The sequence below is a fragment of the Anomalospiza imberbis genome, chromosome 8 (genome assembly GCF_031753505.1).
Source record: "Anomalospiza imberbis isolate Cuckoo-Finch-1a 21T00152 chromosome 8, ASM3175350v1, whole genome shotgun sequence".
NCBI lineage: Eukaryota > Metazoa > Chordata > Aves > Passeriformes > Viduidae > Anomalospiza > Anomalospiza imberbis.
This window is the reverse complement of record NC_089688.1, coordinates 23,004,424-23,022,049: the sequence shown is the minus strand read 5'-3', so window position 1 is coordinate 23,022,049 and position 17,626 is coordinate 23,004,424. Positions and strand designations below refer to the sequence as shown.

The following is a 17,626-nucleotide window of genomic DNA, read 5'->3' as shown; positions in this document are numbered from 1 at the left end:
TGAGGTGACTGCCAGAGCTTAACAAGAAAAGCAAGCTCATACATTCAATTCAACAGTGTCAGAGGAAACTCATCTCTGCTACCTCCAGTCAGAAGGAGACTTGCTGTTCTAGCAAAGCATAGCAGAACACAAGGAGAGCACAAAGTGATTGCACTTTCCCGGAGTTGTGGGCAACAGCTCCTTCATGCAAAGTCCTAGGGCTGCTCGCCAGCAGTGTGGCCTGGGAATCACAGCACAGGGTGGGAGCCAGCAGAGTCTCTGCTGAGACTCCCTTCTCCCAGTCTGTGTGACCACATCTTCTGAAGCCACCTCCCACACCTCAGTCCCACAAGCAGCAAGTCCAGGCTGGAAAGGAGGAACATCCACAAAGTCCTGAATGAAGTATGTAAAGAACCTTTGCAGAAAAACACCCAGGGAATCGCTACAGTCTCAGGGGTGGGTGTGAAGGTGCTGTAGTTGATGTGGTTCAACTCCAGACTCAAGGGGGTTCAAATGCATCCAACACCGTCTCCTCACTGCATGCCATGGTTAGGCAGCAAAGCTCCCACAGCCTCTTGCTGAGCCCAACTGCTGCCCCCTCCCTCCACCTAACATGGGAAACTCGCTGCTGCCGTGCTCCCCACGGTCTCCAGGCAAAGCAGTGTGAGGTACATACGGAAATAAAAGGGCAGGGCCGAGTAGTTATGGGCCTCCCGGTAAGCGATCAGGTTGATCTCGTGCTGCCGCTGCTGGGCCTGGAGGCGGTGCTTGGTGCGGCGGTGATGGCAAACACAACAGCAGCTGAGGATGATGATGATGGTCCACACCAGCCAAAACCCTGCAGCAGAGGAGAGTAAGTGTTAGCCATTGTGTGAGAGCTGCAGGAAACCCCAAGAAGCCAATGGAGAAGATCATCTGAAAGCCTGGATCTGAACCTGCACTGCTCTAAAGGCAGAAATATTCATTAGGCCAGGAGGCTTCAACACTGAGCTTCCTGCCTGTGTGGGACACTGCGACTCAGCCTTGCCAGGAATGGATAACTCTGAACGCACTTTGGTAGAATGTGGATCATGTTCAATAGGTACAACTCTGGAGAAGAACCAAATATGGAGACAGGGCTCCCCCCTCCATTGCTCCTACCCTTAGGTTACCATTTCTTCTAGCCAAAAATGAGCAGAGCTGTGAATAGCATTGAGCTTGCCTCCCACAGTCACTTTGGTTTGAAAATAACAATCAAGACACAAAAGACACTCTGCAGATTGACCACAGAAGAAGAGAAAAACCCCAAGCACTATGTTTTGCTTTTGTTTGCACTGCTCTTTAATTTCCAGCCCAAATCCTTCATTGTTATGTTTAACAAAAACATGCTCTTTTTTCATAAATGTCTCAAAATATTTTTAAAACTTATTTTTGTATTCAACGTCTTAAATTATCCAAAATTAAATTAAACTAGCCTCCCTCTCTGAATCCTCAAGAAACCTAACTTCTGCTCTGTTTGTGGTCATGGCTGGTTTCTGTGCACTGCTGTACCCTATGTACACTGCTCCTTAAAAGGGAATTTTAAAAGACCACTTCCTGAACTTTACCCACGCCCTCTAACATGTGGAATAGCTCTCCCTTTCCACATATTTCTCACTTGCATGCACTACAAAATGTTTCCGAGACACACTTCAAAACGCTGGAACATTCACTCCAGATTAGGCTTTTGTCTCCTGCAACTGCAGCCGGCAGCTCGACCTACCCCCAGCGTCTGTACGCTTTTTTTTAAGCTCAGTTTTTGCATCTAAAGATACTGCGAGAGCTTTTCCTTTAGAAACACATAGGCTTGGCAGCCACTCCTCGCTAGAGATCACAACACTGTTTTTCTTTCTGTAACACCTCTGCCACTCTTCATTATTCCCAAGCAGTCAAAATGGAGATTCCTAATGCCACAGCCCATTTTCAGCTTGGCCACTCTATCCTGTGGTATCAAACTGCTCTTCTCTCTCCACTAAAAACCTCTAGTCACGCCTTTACAATACCCTGATGTTTTCAGCATCTCCCGCTGTGTTTGCTATGATTTCTCTGCTAAGAGCTAGGTGGGGAAAGGTGAACAGTTTAGGAATTTGAAGAATGAAAGGAGTATTGCTCTGGCTCAGGACAAAGGGCAGTTGTATCATCCATCTCAGAGACCTGCACTGGGCTGTTTGTAGGGGAACGGGATGTGCCATATCGTGCCTCTGAGCATTTTGAGTGGGGACTTTCACCTCCCTGTGTCGTAACCCAAATTCCTCATGTATTTTGGCACAGCAAACTGAAATTTCTCTTCTGCCTTGTGCAATCTATTTCACTAATCAAACTGGAACCTGCCTTACCACCAAACTTATCAAAACCTGCTATCAATTTAAGGTATTACATATTCCCCCACTCCCTTTTTTTATTCTTGGCTGGAAATGAAGGTTCTTGGGCAGTTTCTCTGGCCAGCCTGATCAGCTGTACCACGCTGACCAGAGAAGAGACTGTGATCTTCACTCCAGAGAAGCAAAGGATAAAATACTCAAAATGCTCTCTACACTTCCCAAACCAAAATGAGAATGTGGTCACTGACCTCCAAATACCCTCCTGTTTCTAAAAAAAGCTTTTTTATATAAACGAAAAGGATTGATCCATTCCACCCTTCTCTCCAAAGTCAAACATTTGCAACAATTTCTGTAGCCTCTATCACTACGAAAATCTTGGTACACAAATGCAATACTTCAACTGCCTCACAGTTTGAAGACTCTCACCAATAAATACACTTTATTTCTTACTAAGAGAAGGTCCCTTGGCTCTTGCTTGCTGAGGAAGCAAGAATACACTCATCAAAACCAGGTCATTGGCACAGCATGCCACCATGCACTGAGGCAGGCCTGCACTTCATCTCCTAAGTACTCCTTATTTTCAAAGAGCAGTCCATGATCATGAGTTCAATAACAATGGAAAATTACACCCAGCTATCCAGGGATTTTAGCTACAGTTATGAAAACAGATGCTTTTTAACACATTTGATCATGTCCTTTCCCAAGGAGTCTAGATACAATGGTAGCAAGCAGCACTTAATTAGTTAAGATGTCCTGGAGAACTGCCACTGTTAAGCAATCTCAGCTGTAGCAGCCAAATATTTCTGCAGGGAATAACTGCTCCCACCCAAGCCTGCATCCAGAAGATTAAAAAAGTATTTCTTTAGAAAACTTCTCTACCCATTCCAAAAAAAAGTCCCAAAGTGCTTTGCACACAAACTGATGTACAAGCTCAGAGTAGGGGTCAGAGTAAGCTCAGCTGTTCCTGTGAAGAGGTGTGGCAATTCTGTTAACAACACGCAGTAACAACATACAACAGTTTAGGATAATAAATTAATGCTGGATCCTACTGAAACCACAGGTGGCATTTAAGTAAACACACCATAATTTAGTGGATTGCAATTTGGCCTCAGTGCCAGGAACAACACCTTCATTCTCCTGCAAAGGGTCCGTGCACGCTCGCAAATGTGAGCAGATGAGATCTGTTGTTTTTCATGAGAACTTCCAGAAAAAGAACCCACTAATACCACATTATTGCCTGGTTTCATTAACTGCTGACACTTCCTAGAGCTTCTAGGAATTACTCAACCCCTGACTCAGCATGAGCCTGGATGGAGGACTCAGCAGAGCCTGGAGGACTTGCCTGGATGATCGCAGGAGATGAGCAGCATGTGCCCACCAGAGTCATTTGCTGGCCTGGCTTCTGGCATCCTCTCTAATGGCTGTGTCCCCACCTTGGCACCCCACAGCACATCTCACCGCAGGGCTGGAAAGCCCCCAGTGCATCAGAAGCAATAGCATGGGACACCCATGGGAGCTGAGGCACGTGAGGCGCTCGCTCCCTGGGTGTCACTTGGGCACAGGTGCCAGTGCTGGGAGAAGGACTGGGCGCAGCTCTGGTTGCAAGTCCAGTACAGTGCTGGGAGTTCAGGGCCTCCATAAATGCTCTACAACACTCCCTTGCCAGGAGTTTGGGCACAGCTGCAGTTTTGGCTGCAGAACAGAAAACAGCAAAAGCATAGAAAATATATAGTATGGTCGTTTATTTAGAATAAAGCTATGCTCCAAGGCCAAGTGCAATTGTAAATATTATGTCTAAAAGTATGGAGTGAACAGTGAAGATGTTCATGACTGAGCTGTGCATTTGTACACCTGGTGAGGCTTGGCTTCAAACCAGCAGCAGGGAGGTAAGCTGAGCAGACCACTGGCCTGTGCAGCCAGCAGCTCATTTGGCAGGAGGGGAATTGCAAATTCACCCAAAGACAACACTACATGAGCAGGAAACGTAGGGGCCAAGCACAGCAGCAGCACACACTAACACCTCCTTCAGGGTAAAAACAGGTACCAATTCTGCCTTGTGATGAAAATGGGCAAGATGTATGGCGGCAACTAAAGTTTGGCATTAAAAAGCCTCTAAAAGCCAAGAAAAACTGAGCTTCTGGTTGTGTTCAGTGTCCGCAAAAACCTTCGCTGTTGCCAAACGCCTTCCTCTTGCTCTTCAAGATGTTTTTTCTTCCCAAATGGATACGAGCTGTTTTTCACCAGCATTGTGATGAGCTACTGCTGCACTCACTGGAAAAGAAAAAATGGTTGGGAGACACATTCTGAGCCAAAATTGCCATTAAATGTCTGATTTGAGAGTATTTTCCACAGCCACCTGGCAGTGACCACCGGGAACAAAAGTTTGTGGCAATCTTAGGACAACATGACAGATAAAAAACAAACAGTGACTTTGGAAATACAACTTCTGATGGACAGTCAGAGCAGAAGCAAAGTACCAGTCTGGAGCGAAATAGGCACCAGGAGACCACTAGACTTGAAGGCAATTTCAATCTTGCTCTTGGTTTATGGAAGAGCCAGAAGTTGCAACACTCTCCAGCCCAAAAACAACTGAGTCCTGAGAAACACTGCTATATTTTTGGTTAAATTCACTGGTGGTGCCTACAGGTGGGTAGTGATGGAAGCAAAGGTGAAACAGACACAGTTGAAGAGCTGATTATTGCCAAGAGATTTCCCTGCCAGAGCACCAAAACCTATAATGAAAGTAAAAGAATCACCACCGATCTGTAAGCTCAGAGCTGTAAGCCTGACATGAGCACAAAACTCAGGAAGTCAGAATGGAAGCTGCAGAAACACCTGGGAATGGAATTAGGTCCCATGAAAGCCATCTCTCACAACCAGAGGAAGTACTGAAGAAAGAGAAGGCTGCTGCTACATTTACAGCATTCTTGGGAAAGGGAGCCCCATCACATGGTCATACACCAGAGATGTTTCCTACCAGCTGTGAAAGAACATGCTTAAAGCTTCAAGAAAACCCCTTCTAAGACCAAATCAAACAATAGTTTTGATCAAACTTTAAAATAAGTAAGAATAAACCAGTTTAATAATTAAAAAACAGAGCACTCCTTCCTCATGAAAAAGGAGGGAGCAATGTTTGCTTTGATGCTGTACTGTATTTGCTGCCTGGGATGTTGCCATCAGCAATGCCGTTGAGGGAAGCTCCTTTTATCCTGTGCAAAATGGAAAATGTTTTCTGGAGCGTTCCAAGGGTATGAACAGAGAAATTTGCCCTCAAGTTCATGGTAAACTTGGGCAAATGCCATGGCTCTGTTGGCAGGAAATCCCCTAAAAGCAAGCCAAAACATACTGCAAAGTGCCTTTGTGTCTGCCTGACATGCATCTGGGTAATAGCTTTGGCTCTATGAGAGCTGGTTTTGAACAGAAGGAGAAGTGGGACAATTTCATTGACTAAGAAGTGTCCCAAATGGTGGCCTCACATTCAGTCATGGCTGGAAAAAAAATTGTCTTTCACAGGGCTAACACTATAATCAAAAAAGGGAAGAGAAATTTACTTGGTACCACAACCTGGATGCCCCTGGGTTTAATCGTGTCCTTTGGCAGAGGGGTCACATCATCTCCTGCCACTGCAGGCATGAGCTTGTACGAGCCAACACTGCTGCTCAGGAATGCCAGATGAAGGATGCAGGCCATAGGCCCATGAACATTTTAAGAAGAAATGAAAGAAGCCGCTGAATGACGCGATCCTCTCCTGCCTGTCTCAACCCTACCTCCTGCTGCTTCCTCCACCTCTTCTTGTGCCGGCACAAAGTTGTGTGCAACTGTGGTTTGAACTGGTTTGAGGGAGCCAGAGCAGGTTGAAACTCGTTTGGCAAACATAGCAGCAGCAGCAAGAGAAAGACTGTGACTTTCAGTGACAGTTTTATGTTAGTTTAAGTCATTGGAACTGCAGTCCCAGCCTGACCTCACTGCAGGAAAAAGTTACTGAATATTTGTACAGTACAATGGCAAAAGAAAAAAGCTGAAGACATCTCCAACTCCTGCTCGCTTGCTCCCAAACTGGTAACAAAAGGAGACACACGTTAACTGCAACTGGCTTCTAATTTTCAGAATAGTGTTCACTATATATGGTGCACCCACTGCAATGAGGTAAGATGGAGAAACACAAGTTTCAGAAAAATCCTTTGCCTATCGTGCAATGAGAGTCAATGTGAGGCAGAAAATCCTCAGACACTGTTTTTATGCCTCTCTCCTAGGGAGGGAGCCTTCCAAAGGCAATTGCTCCCATGCTCCAGATGACACATTTGTAAGTCCAGTCCCTCCCAAGAGATCTATGTTGGTAAAATACATGTTGAACAATAGTCTAACAAAGACCAGAGTGGAACATCCAGCTGAGACCATGTCCTGAACATCCGGGAACAACACATCTAGGTACTTGGGGACAAGCTGGGTTGGAGGCATGTAGGGCAGGGGGTGAAACATCACTAGGAAGTTCTCTTGCCTTTCCAGGCTGTTTAACACAGCACAGGTGGAAGCAGCCACAGAGGGCAAAAGTCAGTATCTGCATAGCCAGGCTATGCCAGACAGCTTGCCTTCTTCCTTGGATCTGAGAATTTTACTGAGCCAGACCAAAACAAACTTACGGTGATTTGGCTGTCTGGATTAGGCTACAAGAAGTCCAAGTAAATCAGGAAATAACTCCCTCAGTGACCCTATTTATTATGAGTTTCTGTGTGGTTGTGACATCTGTTGTTTGCCCTGTACTGTTGTTGAGGCTTTGTCATGGTGGGGTTATTGCTGCAGCAGAGCTGAAGAGGAACAGCCCAAGGGCAAGTTTGAGACACCTAGGAAAGAGAAGCAAGTACAACCACGTAGAAGGCTGAGTGAAAGGCAAGGAACAGCAAAAATCTTCCTTTGAAAAAGGATGTGGGATAAGACAGCATGGAGTAAGGATGAAAACATGGGACTGGTGCATTGTTTGACTGAGTGTTTTGGAGACTGCAGCAAACTCTTGGACATGAATTCCTATTATAAAGCTGACCTCCTGGAATATGTACGTGCTACAGCAGTTCCTTTAGTTTTAGCAACTAACCGGATCCTTGCCAGAATTTTCTGGCAGCATGCTTTTTGGGAAAAGAGCTGTCTAGTGATTCCAAGGGAAAGCGTGCAGAGATGAGCAGAATGTTCAAAATCAGCAAAAACATTAACCATGCTGCTTGCAAACAGAACATTTTTTCCTGTACAACCCTTCAACTAGGAGCTAAACAGTCAAGATATTTTTTTCTTTTCTCTTCTTTCTTTCAGAAACAGAGGGGCTCAGTATCACTGCTAAAAAGAAAACAAAACAAAACAGGCACAAGCAATATATGAATGCTCGCTCATTAGCAGTGCTGGGCTGCTGTACAGTACCTACATGCTCCAAGACCAGCTAAGCCCTCGAACTTCTAAATCCTACAACTTTTTTCAAGCAGTGAGCAGCTGCCTGTTTCCATGCTCCATGATTCCTGAAGCACAGTGTACTATTTTTCCAACCACACAATGAAATGTACTTTCTACAGCTTTGCTTGCTGTGTTTAGAACCTCTGGAATCCTTAAATGATTCCAAAGGCAAGGAGAGACACAAGGATGGATGCCAGCAGGCCTGGATTTAGTGTTTAGTCCACATTATACTCTTAAACCTGGGAAAATCCAGAACCTCTGAGCCTTACCCCTTAGCCTGCAAAACACAGGAACTGCATTCCTCAATTACCTTCTCTCCTGTATTTTGAAAAGTGGTATTTTGGAATGTCTAAGCAATAAGACACCTGTCAGGCCTGGAAAAAGGCCAACATTGGAAAACTCCAGCAAATCACAATCACATCACAGAGACCTGAATAAAAACTGCTAGGAAGAAAAATCCAGTGGCTGCTGCCATTCTCCCCCTTGGGGACCATGAGTTCTCTGGGGAGTCCAATTAAATTGTTCAATGAAAATGCTGACCCAGCTCATCCACCACTCAAACATCTTTTCTTATGTGAGGAAATGCAACAGTAAAGTACATTTTCCCATTTTATTTTTCATTATTAAATTCCAAGAAAATAAAAAGACATAACACAGCTTTTGCCCCACCAGGTTACCAGCTACCAAGCTTATGAACTAATTAGACCTTTACGTAGTTATTAGACCTATATCTATAAATCTGAATATAGTTTTATTATTTGGCAACACAGTACTGTTTTTTCTTTTTTTTTAATAAGAGGTGGGGGGGGAATCTGAACTGGGCTGTTATCTAATTTTAAACATAGGCTGTCCACCTGCTTGGCATATCATATTGTCCATTCCTCCACTCCACCCCTTAACAAAATAATACCTTGATTTTACATCCTATTCCACTACCCTCAATGACTGGTTTAAAATTACCACAATCTTACTTGCTGCCTAGAATTGCTGAGATCAGCCATTTTCAAAGACAAACTTCCTTCAAATTCTGTAACAGGGAAAATGGTCCTTTTTACAGGAAAAATTCCAAGTGGCCACAAAAAAGGATCATGTTTCAGAACGCATGTCCAGCAAAGACCAACTAGTTTTCTTTTCCATTTCAAATGCCACCCTCCTCTGCTTCTTCTTCCCATAAAGCTGTGGTGGTAAATAAATCCAGGATTTAATTCAACAGGACTAGCAAGAAGGTCTGTTTTCAGGCACACAAAAGTCAGAAACACACACTGGTGGTCTGAGATGGTCAAGAGAAGCTTCCCAAAACCTACTTCAGTACATGCATATGCTGGTTAAAATCAAAACAGAACAACCACGAAGCCATACTTAAAAGGTGCTGCTATGTTAACTGTTCATCAACCAGAAGTTATCGTTAACTTTTAAAAAGCTGATCTATTCCCAAGCATGCAAAGCTGCTGCTCTCCACTGCTCATATGAAGACTACTCACATTTACAATCACCACTTTTCACCTTGAAGGCCTTCAGCATACATACCTATCAAAGATACTCTGCAACTCCTGAGCAGCAGCTAAGCTCACAAGCCCTAGAATATGGGTTTACATTTTAAAGGACATGCTCCCTCTATGACTCCTTCCCATCCAAAGGAAACTTTTTCCTACCATTCAAAATGGCAAATCAAACTTTGAAAACATTAACTGATTTTATATCAGTGTTGCATGTTTGCCTGAATTTGCAAAAAGCCTAGAAAACAGGTCTCATGTTTGAATGACTCCCCTCATTTTGGTGTCTACATGATGCTCTCTGTGAGGCAGAAGCAATGTGAACACACAGAAACCTATCTCCCCCGAGGAACCATCCAGCAGTGTGTGTGACCAACATGTTTATTCCATGATCTCACTGTGACCTGTGAGTCTGCTCTAAAAAGAAGCCTTTAATATTCTGCCTCCTTCTAACAAATTCTGGTTTTGTCTTCCAAGAACTTTTATGATGCAGCCAGGCACTGCCAAGTATAAAAGTCTGTGCCATACTGAAAGCACAGACAGCTAAAGCATCCCATTAAAATGGCAGGGGGCTATTGCTTGGACCAGACTGTTTGTATGCAATCCAACTAAGCCTCCCTTTCAAGATGTCCATGGGAGAAACATGGTGACTGTGCCACCAGCTCCAGTGTGCAGCTGCACTCCATGCTGCTGCTCAATTTAGATCCTGCTTGCTAAGGAGCCAGTAAGCCTTTGCACACGTGCATCTTCCTCTACATTCCCACCCACACAAATGTAAAACTGGGTTTGACCTTCCCCACTCTGCTCTGTCCATGCATCCTCCTCTAGCCTTAAAAAATTCCTGCCATCTGTCCTGCCTGTGCTGCTGACTGCTACAGTCTGATCCAGGCAATCCAAAGCTCCAATACAGTCATGTCTGTTTCTCAGCCTGCTACAGTCCCTGGAGCTGGGCCCCTATCCTGAATTGTTTCTTGAACTGTTTGGACATTTTGGAAAATAAGTCTGCTGTAAAAGGTCTGCAACACATTAGTATCAACACAGTCAGCTGCTGGAGTCTGAGCACAGTGTGTCTTGAAGATGCTTACTACAGAGTCCTTTTCAGTTTATAACCAAACCCTCCATACTTCACTGGCTAATTTGAGAAGTAAAAGCATGTTTCTGGACTAAAGGATGAAGTGTCAGTTATTCTTGTCCTTGGATCCAGGTTAAGCAACAGTCTTTGTATGTATAACACATTTCCACACACAAACTACTTTGGGAAAGTGAAGCTGTGGGCACAACAGAGGGATTAAGTAGAAAGCATAGTTGCATAAAAACTAGAAGACTCTATTGGGTGTGGTAAGAAAGTATCTCCAGTCTCTAATGTAGGGGTACAAAGTTCAGAGCACCACATTTCCAAATTCCAGGAGCAGAGATGCCCTCCCAGCCTAGGCTCACGGCGTACAACAGCACATCAATGTTCACCCTTTTGTGCTCCTCCTAGAGAAAGAAGTCACCATCAGACTGAACACGCTTAAGTTTTCCTTTAAAATTCAGCATTTATCACTTTATTATGCTTTCAACTTCCCATTTTTCCATATATCTTAATCAAGTTTTGCTGACCACCTGCTTTGACCTGCCTGCTGCCACCTAAGGAGACTCAGCAGGTATAGTCACTCAGCCATTTGCTGGAAACTTTGGTGTTTTTAAATCTCGCATTTTGGGAAAGAGAAGATAAGAAGGGTTACAATGGGCAATGTGTGATCCTCACAGTACCACATTCAGCCACTGCAAACCCCCAGGATTTACCCAAGACTCTCTCTACACAAGGACTCTGAACAGTCCTGAAGAGAATAAGCACACTGGCCCTCCTCCTTGAAAGGACATCTTTAAAAATATATACCAGATTTAAACTTGTTGTGCTCGTAAAGAACAAAACCAACATGATAAAAGACACTGAATTAATTCCCTGTTTGAGTGTGTCGAGCTCTAGTGTTGTGTGTATGGCATTTCTCCCTCAAGCTGGTTTCCTTACTCCTGTATAATGTCATCTTGAGTATCCAAATCAGTGAGAAGAGCAAACAACAGTGGCAAGATGACCCATTACTCCTGAGAAAGCACCCACTGTGACAACTCTATTTCCTTGTCATATCACATCAGCTCTGGATTGTGCTGCAGTGAAACACAATGGCAATGCACAACAAGAGCTGAATATAAAACCCCACAGGACACAAGCCAGACCTGTAGTATGGTATGAGAGCCATGCAGATTAGGAAGGGAAGCCATACAAAATGGAAGGACTTACACCAGAGTTCATAGTAGTAGTTGCAACACTGGGATTGTCCACAACAGTGGCCCGTTTCACATATGTAACTTTGATTGTTGACACCCATGCAGGTTTCCTTGTCCTAAAATTAAACAGACACACTTTTAAGATGCTTTGTCAGTATCTTTTGTAAATGTTTTACTCAATGATCTGCAAGCATTTGAAAAGTAAAAGTTACCGTCTTTGGAAACTCTAAAATACATAAGGAGGTTAAAAGACATCTAAGGACCACCAAAAAACAAAAGACCATTCAGAAGAAAATCCCCGTATCTCCAAACCCATGAGTTACACTGTTTTAGCATCTAGTCAGTGCTGTTGTCTCATTATCCCTTCCTTTTCCACTAAAAGTTACCACATTTTGGGAGCCAAGCATTCTCTTAGAAGAAGAGATGACATTTGTTCCACATTGTACACAGTATCACTGTATTACTGGGGTTGAATGCCAAGGGGAGGGAAAGCATTCATAAAGAGAACATCATAATTTGAGAAAAGACTGCTTGGATTCCTTTACATCTAAGTGATAATTACAATATGTTCCTGCAAGATTCCTATCCAAAATTATTTCATCACAATTAGCCATGTGCTTTATGGAAGACCAGCATTCCTGTAAACCTTCTTCCTGGAATAGCAAAATAGTCCAGAAGCAGAGCCAAATCAGCTGTAGCATATCACCCAGCAGGTCCTCAAGGCACCTAACATGGAAAAGGTCTATGCTGTGAGGTCTCAGTTCCTCACATGGTGCACCACTTCCCAGAAGTCTGTGTTTTCCTGCTAGTCTATAAACATGGCTGGGAAAAAGTATAAAACACAAGAAAACAGAAGTGTTTTACAGGCTGTGGTTTGTACATCCTCTAATAGGTTTTGAAGCAACCTGGGAGTTCCAAGAACACTACGGAGTTTAACAAACAAACAAATCTTAATTAAAACCACTGTAACAAAGTTCTTATTTTCACTTTCGTTCACTTGAAATGTATTATAAGGAAATGAAAATGTGGGTAGGCTTATACTGAAAGCCATGTTGAAAAAAAATTTGTAAGTACCAACTTGCAAATAAGAAACACCAATCCACTAAAGCCCAACAAAACCCCACCAGTATGCAACAGGGATGCACATTTGTGGATCCCAGCACTGGCTGAACAGCACTATTCTTCTCTTTTATGTTAGTCCACCATGGCCACACTTCTCATAAACCTCTATGGTGCCACCACACATACAAAATACAAAGTGCGTTTCAAATGTTGAACCACCTCATTGAACAAGTGATGTGAGGCAGCAGCTTCAATGCAGAAGACTCCTGCACTAAGTTTTCAGTGTATTTAGGGACCTGGAGGAGAACCAGCACTTCCCCACCACACTGCACCCTGGCTGGAGCCACAGCTCCCCAACACAGGTCTCTCACCTAAGCACCCAAATTACAGAAGCAACATAACTTCTAAAAGTAGAACCACCTCCTGCCATCTGAGGCTCAACAGGAAAGACCCCATGCTGATTCTTTTCTCCTAAGAAGTCACACCAACTTTTGGAAGAGTTTTGATCATGTGAGGGCACAATTCAGCAAACACAACTCAGCAATACGATGTACTGCTTCCCTTCCTTCCATGGATCTCATGATTTCCACAAAAGGCTCTAAAAAGCACCTTTAAAACTCACCCACAGAGGCAAAAAGTTGGAGGGGTACCTGCCTCTATTTTTCAGGAAGAGACAAACATTTTGCTGGACAGACCAGTCCAACTACTACAGGCAGCTCAAACAAACATTTGTTTCTTGCCTTGAGATGCTGGCACGTCAACAGTAGAAACACCATTTTCCTATATGGTAAGGAGGTGTTTCCATCTCTAACTGGTGGCAACTATTAGGAGACTTTGCTGAGCTAGCACAGCATTTTCCGCTTCAAGCATGCTATTCATTCCAAAAATAGTAATTTTAGCCAGCAAAATAACTAGAAGGAGGACACATCTATTATCTGCTCTGATCAGTTTATTTTCATTTTTCCTCACTTTTGTTGGCTTTGCAGAGCTATCGTAACCGATGAACAGCATAGATTTTGGCTCCCATATGAAGAGAATTGAGAAATAAGGATGTCATTGCAAAATTGCAATCCTGTTGATAATGCTCAAGCCAGAGAATGACTAGCTGAGGTGTGTGGCTATAACACATGAAGATCAATGGGACCTGTTGAACCAGCAAATGAATCACATGGAGCTGGTGAAAAATCAGTCTCACAGTGCCATTTTATGATCTCTTCTGCATCACCACACTTGATCCATCCTTGACCACTTCTGGTTTACTCCCCAAAAATTTCATCCATTCAGTGTTGCCTGCTTCAAAGAGGAGCAACAAGAAACAAATCAATGTCTTTAGGCAGCAGGAACTCATAACATCTTCAACTATATTTTTCCCACTTTCCAACTATATTTTTCAGCATTCCTGATTTCAGAGACTTTCATCACACCATCCTTTTATTTGAACTTACTGACTCCCTCTTGCCAACCTCATTATATTTGAAATTACTTTTCCACATATGCTTATGTGCAGGGCTGATCCTTGCTAACCCAGCTGGCCAACATGCGTCAGTACATTCTCAGCAGAGGATCCTGAGCAGCTAGGATGGTGTTCTGCAGGTTCATCCTGGAGATCAAGTCTCAGGTGACATTCTGCTTCCCATCAAGAGCAGAGTTTAAATCTTACTGTCCAGAGCTTCTTTACACACTGACCAAGACAAATGCTCTTCCCTGCTAATGCACATATGCTTGTACCTTCAAATAGTTCCACAGTTGGCTTTCAGCTCCCACAGTTCAGAACAGCAGGGGTTCTGAAGTCCTTGCAGTGTCGACCACCAGCCACACTCCTCAAAGTCTAAGCAGCTCATTTTGGAGCCTTTCTGCAGCCCTCTGCCAGCCCAGCCACCAACAGGCTTTTGGGAACGTGGAGCTGTCAGACTCGGGGGCCACATGTCAGACCCAGAACTGTCACCCGTGTTTCCAAACAGTTTCACTGAATCAAGGAATAATTTGGTTTGGAAAGGATCCCAGCAGGTCACATGGTCCTACTACTGCTCAGATCATGGCTGCCTCTTAACACTGGGTTACACAGCCTGGCACAGGGAAAGAGATAGAAGGTAAAGGCAACAGATCTTCACAAATAGAAGTCTACTAGGGAAAGATTCTGGCACAGGGAGAGCACTGTTTTGGGATATGTTACAGGTGACTCCTTTGGAACAAGTGTTTCAGTCTCCTTTCCTCTTTTAAGTCAAGACTCATTTCTGTGAAAAGCTGAGCCACTGTACAGTTTGCTCCTTTTTTGCAGTCAAGGAAGAGGTTATGTAGAGCCACCCTAGCCATGACAGAGACCGTGACACTCTTTATTAGGAAATTTCTACCTACTTCCAACCTCTTTGATCTGAATTCACTTTATATTTACATCTTAGGCTGCACTTTTCATACCAGCAGCATTTTATTATTTCTACTTCCTTCTCCCATGCATTCTTTGTGTCATAGGCTGCTAAACTAACTACTTTAGATATATCAGCAATACAGTTATCTAGAGTCTAAATGTCTCCTGGAAACAATATCCCAAGTGCTTGTGCTATGAAAGCGTACTATTTCCTTTTTCACACTAAGAGCCATAGACAAGGCACAGGGCAGAAAGAGTAATTTTATAGATAAGGAAAAAATATATGGCAGAAAAAACTTCATAGAAGCGAAGTTGGAGCACACATATTTTATTGACCTGCCTTTGTTTTTAATTTCCATTACAAGCACCACTTTTAATGGTAATTTTTAGTCATTCTTACACCAGCATGGAGTTTTTATTGAACTATTACAAAAGGGTTTTGGAATATTTTTAAGGTAGCCTTAGGAAAACACAGAAGGGGGAGGTTTCTTTCCAAAAGCACTTTCTTCACACCAGAGTGGGTTTCCCTGCTGAAGGAGGGTCTCATTTTCTTGTTATCCAGGCAAGCAAGCACATCCCTCCCCACCAGCCTTTGTTCAGCTAACTGTAGATGCCTCCAGGCAGGATTACTAAGCAGGATCTACATGGATCTGCTCTCAAAGAGCATTCAGCTCCATTAGAGCAGAGTAGTCTTGTTTCACAACTAAGAAGCCAGAATATGCCATCCATTATCACCCACCTGCAAAGCCTAGGAGACTCCCAGCTACTTTCAGGGGATTCACCTTGTCCTGTAAACCAGCATGTACCCCAGGCTGCATGTGCATCACTGCCTCCGTGGTACCATCTCAAGAGCTGGTCTGAGAAACTGGAATCACTCAGTCCCTGACACACAAAAAGTCAGAGCGGAGCGTTTGGGAGAACACTCTGCAGACGTGGAGCCTGTGTTCCTTCCCAGTTCAGTTCAACAGAAACAATTTGTGATATGTGGTACAGGCTCTTTGTCATGAAACTGGTTGAGCTGGCAAGATCTTATCTGGAGTATTTTGAGAGTCTCTTCGTATTAAGATGGGGCATTTTGGATTAGTTTTCACATGTCATAAACTTTATAAAGTAATAGTGAATAAGATTATTTTTTTTTACTTATTTTCTTGTTGATATTTGGCATTTATGATAAACCCACAACCATATTGGCAACTCGGCAACTCTACCAGTAGCCCACTTTTGCTGCCAAGTCCTTTTACAAATAATCCTTAAAATATCCAGCAGCGGTAGTTATAAGAGAACTCAAGGCAGTGCTGCATGTTGTCACATCTGAAGCCACAGCAAACAGCAACGTCATTGCCAAGGAAAAAAGCCAATTATTCTCTTCACCTTCCAGTTAAGTATTAGACCTTTACTGGAGGCCTATGTGATAAATTAAAGGTCAAAATCTGGGGCACAATCAAGACAAGAAGCATTCATGAAGGTCTGTAGGTTGACTGAGCTGCAAGGAAGGATGGAGGAGACCTCCTTACCCTACTTTTGTAAAGGTTTCCTGTTTAAATCCCTGGTTGGGTTTAATATCTGTAAATCTGTTAGGATTTACTGCGTCTGAAGCCAATGTTGGAAATGAAGGGAAATAACTGATTGACAGTGGAGTTCCATCACAATAAAAAGATCAAGGCACTTCTCTCTTTTCTACTCTCAAAAGTCAGCAGTTAACCTGGGCACACACTGTTGCTAAGTCAGAAGGGAGAAAGATGAAGATGAGCAAATTCCAGGCTAGCGTGGCTCTTTTCCAAGCTGAAAATTAATATGTGCAACTGCAGCAACAAACACCACAGCCCACACTCAGAAGTGCATAGTTGGCAGCCAACAACCTACAAAAGTTGACTCCTCAGTTGACATTAATCAGGTAACCAAAACCAGCAGCGGCCAGTATCACAAAATCTAATAATCATTTTAGCTTTTTGCTCTGTCTCCTCTTTCCACAAAAATCTAGACACCATTACCCTAAATATGAGCACCTTTATATGGCCTCAATGTGTCATTCAAACTGGCAGAGTATCCATTCATCCTAACCTTGGTAATACCCTGGGAAACACTTGGAAACGTGACTAGCGTTTACTTACAGCAGTTTTTAGGCCATTTCTGTCTCCTAGGATAGCCAGGTTTTTTACCTACTCTAATTCTTTAATTTCTTCAAATTTCACTACAGCATTTGTCAAGGCACTACGCAGCAAATTACTATTTTAATAGGAAGAGATGGAGAATAACAACAGGATGAAGGAGTGAGTAAAGGCCTGAATAAGAGGCATACAGACAGAGGGACTCAGAAAAGCCCAGCAACAGGATGAAGGGAGACTACCAAAATGGCATCTGCTGAAGGGCAAGATACAACTGGTTTTAACAGGACTTGGGCTCAAGGTGTGACCACTCCAGACCTTCTGGTTTCACAGCTCTCATAGGGACTTTGGTAATAAGCATCTATTTAATAATAAATCAAAATCCTGACCTAGTTATTTCACTAATCTCATTAATCACAGGCAGCAGTCCCTTGCTCTCAGTACCCAGCCGCACCCATAACAAGCAGGATGGATTTAAGTAAGTGACACTATCATCAGAAAAATGCATTGAAGTATGTATTTTGAGTAACTCACAATCAGTATTTGAAGCATATATATTCATTAAACATTCTGAGT

The 17,626-nt window shown here is 43.3% G+C and overlaps 1 protein-coding gene across 3 annotated transcripts in view; it reads right to left on the bottom strand.

The window, feature by feature from the left end:
* WBP1L (WW domain binding protein 1 like) overlaps positions 1 to 17,626 on the bottom strand; it is a 59,430-nt gene that overhangs the window by 3,084 nt on the left and 38,720 nt on the right. For 2 of the 3 annotated variants that reach the window (XM_068197942.1, XM_068197944.1), the window contains exons 2-3: positions 11,532 to 11,634; positions 656 to 817 (exon numbers count right to left, since the gene is read on the bottom strand). In XM_068197942.1, coding sequence (XP_068054043.1) covers positions 656 to 817; positions 11,532 to 11,634 — 265 coding nt within the window. The remainder of the gene's footprint in view (positions 1 to 655; positions 818 to 11,531; positions 11,635 to 17,626) is intronic. The other variant, XM_068197943.1, reaches the window with a different exon arrangement.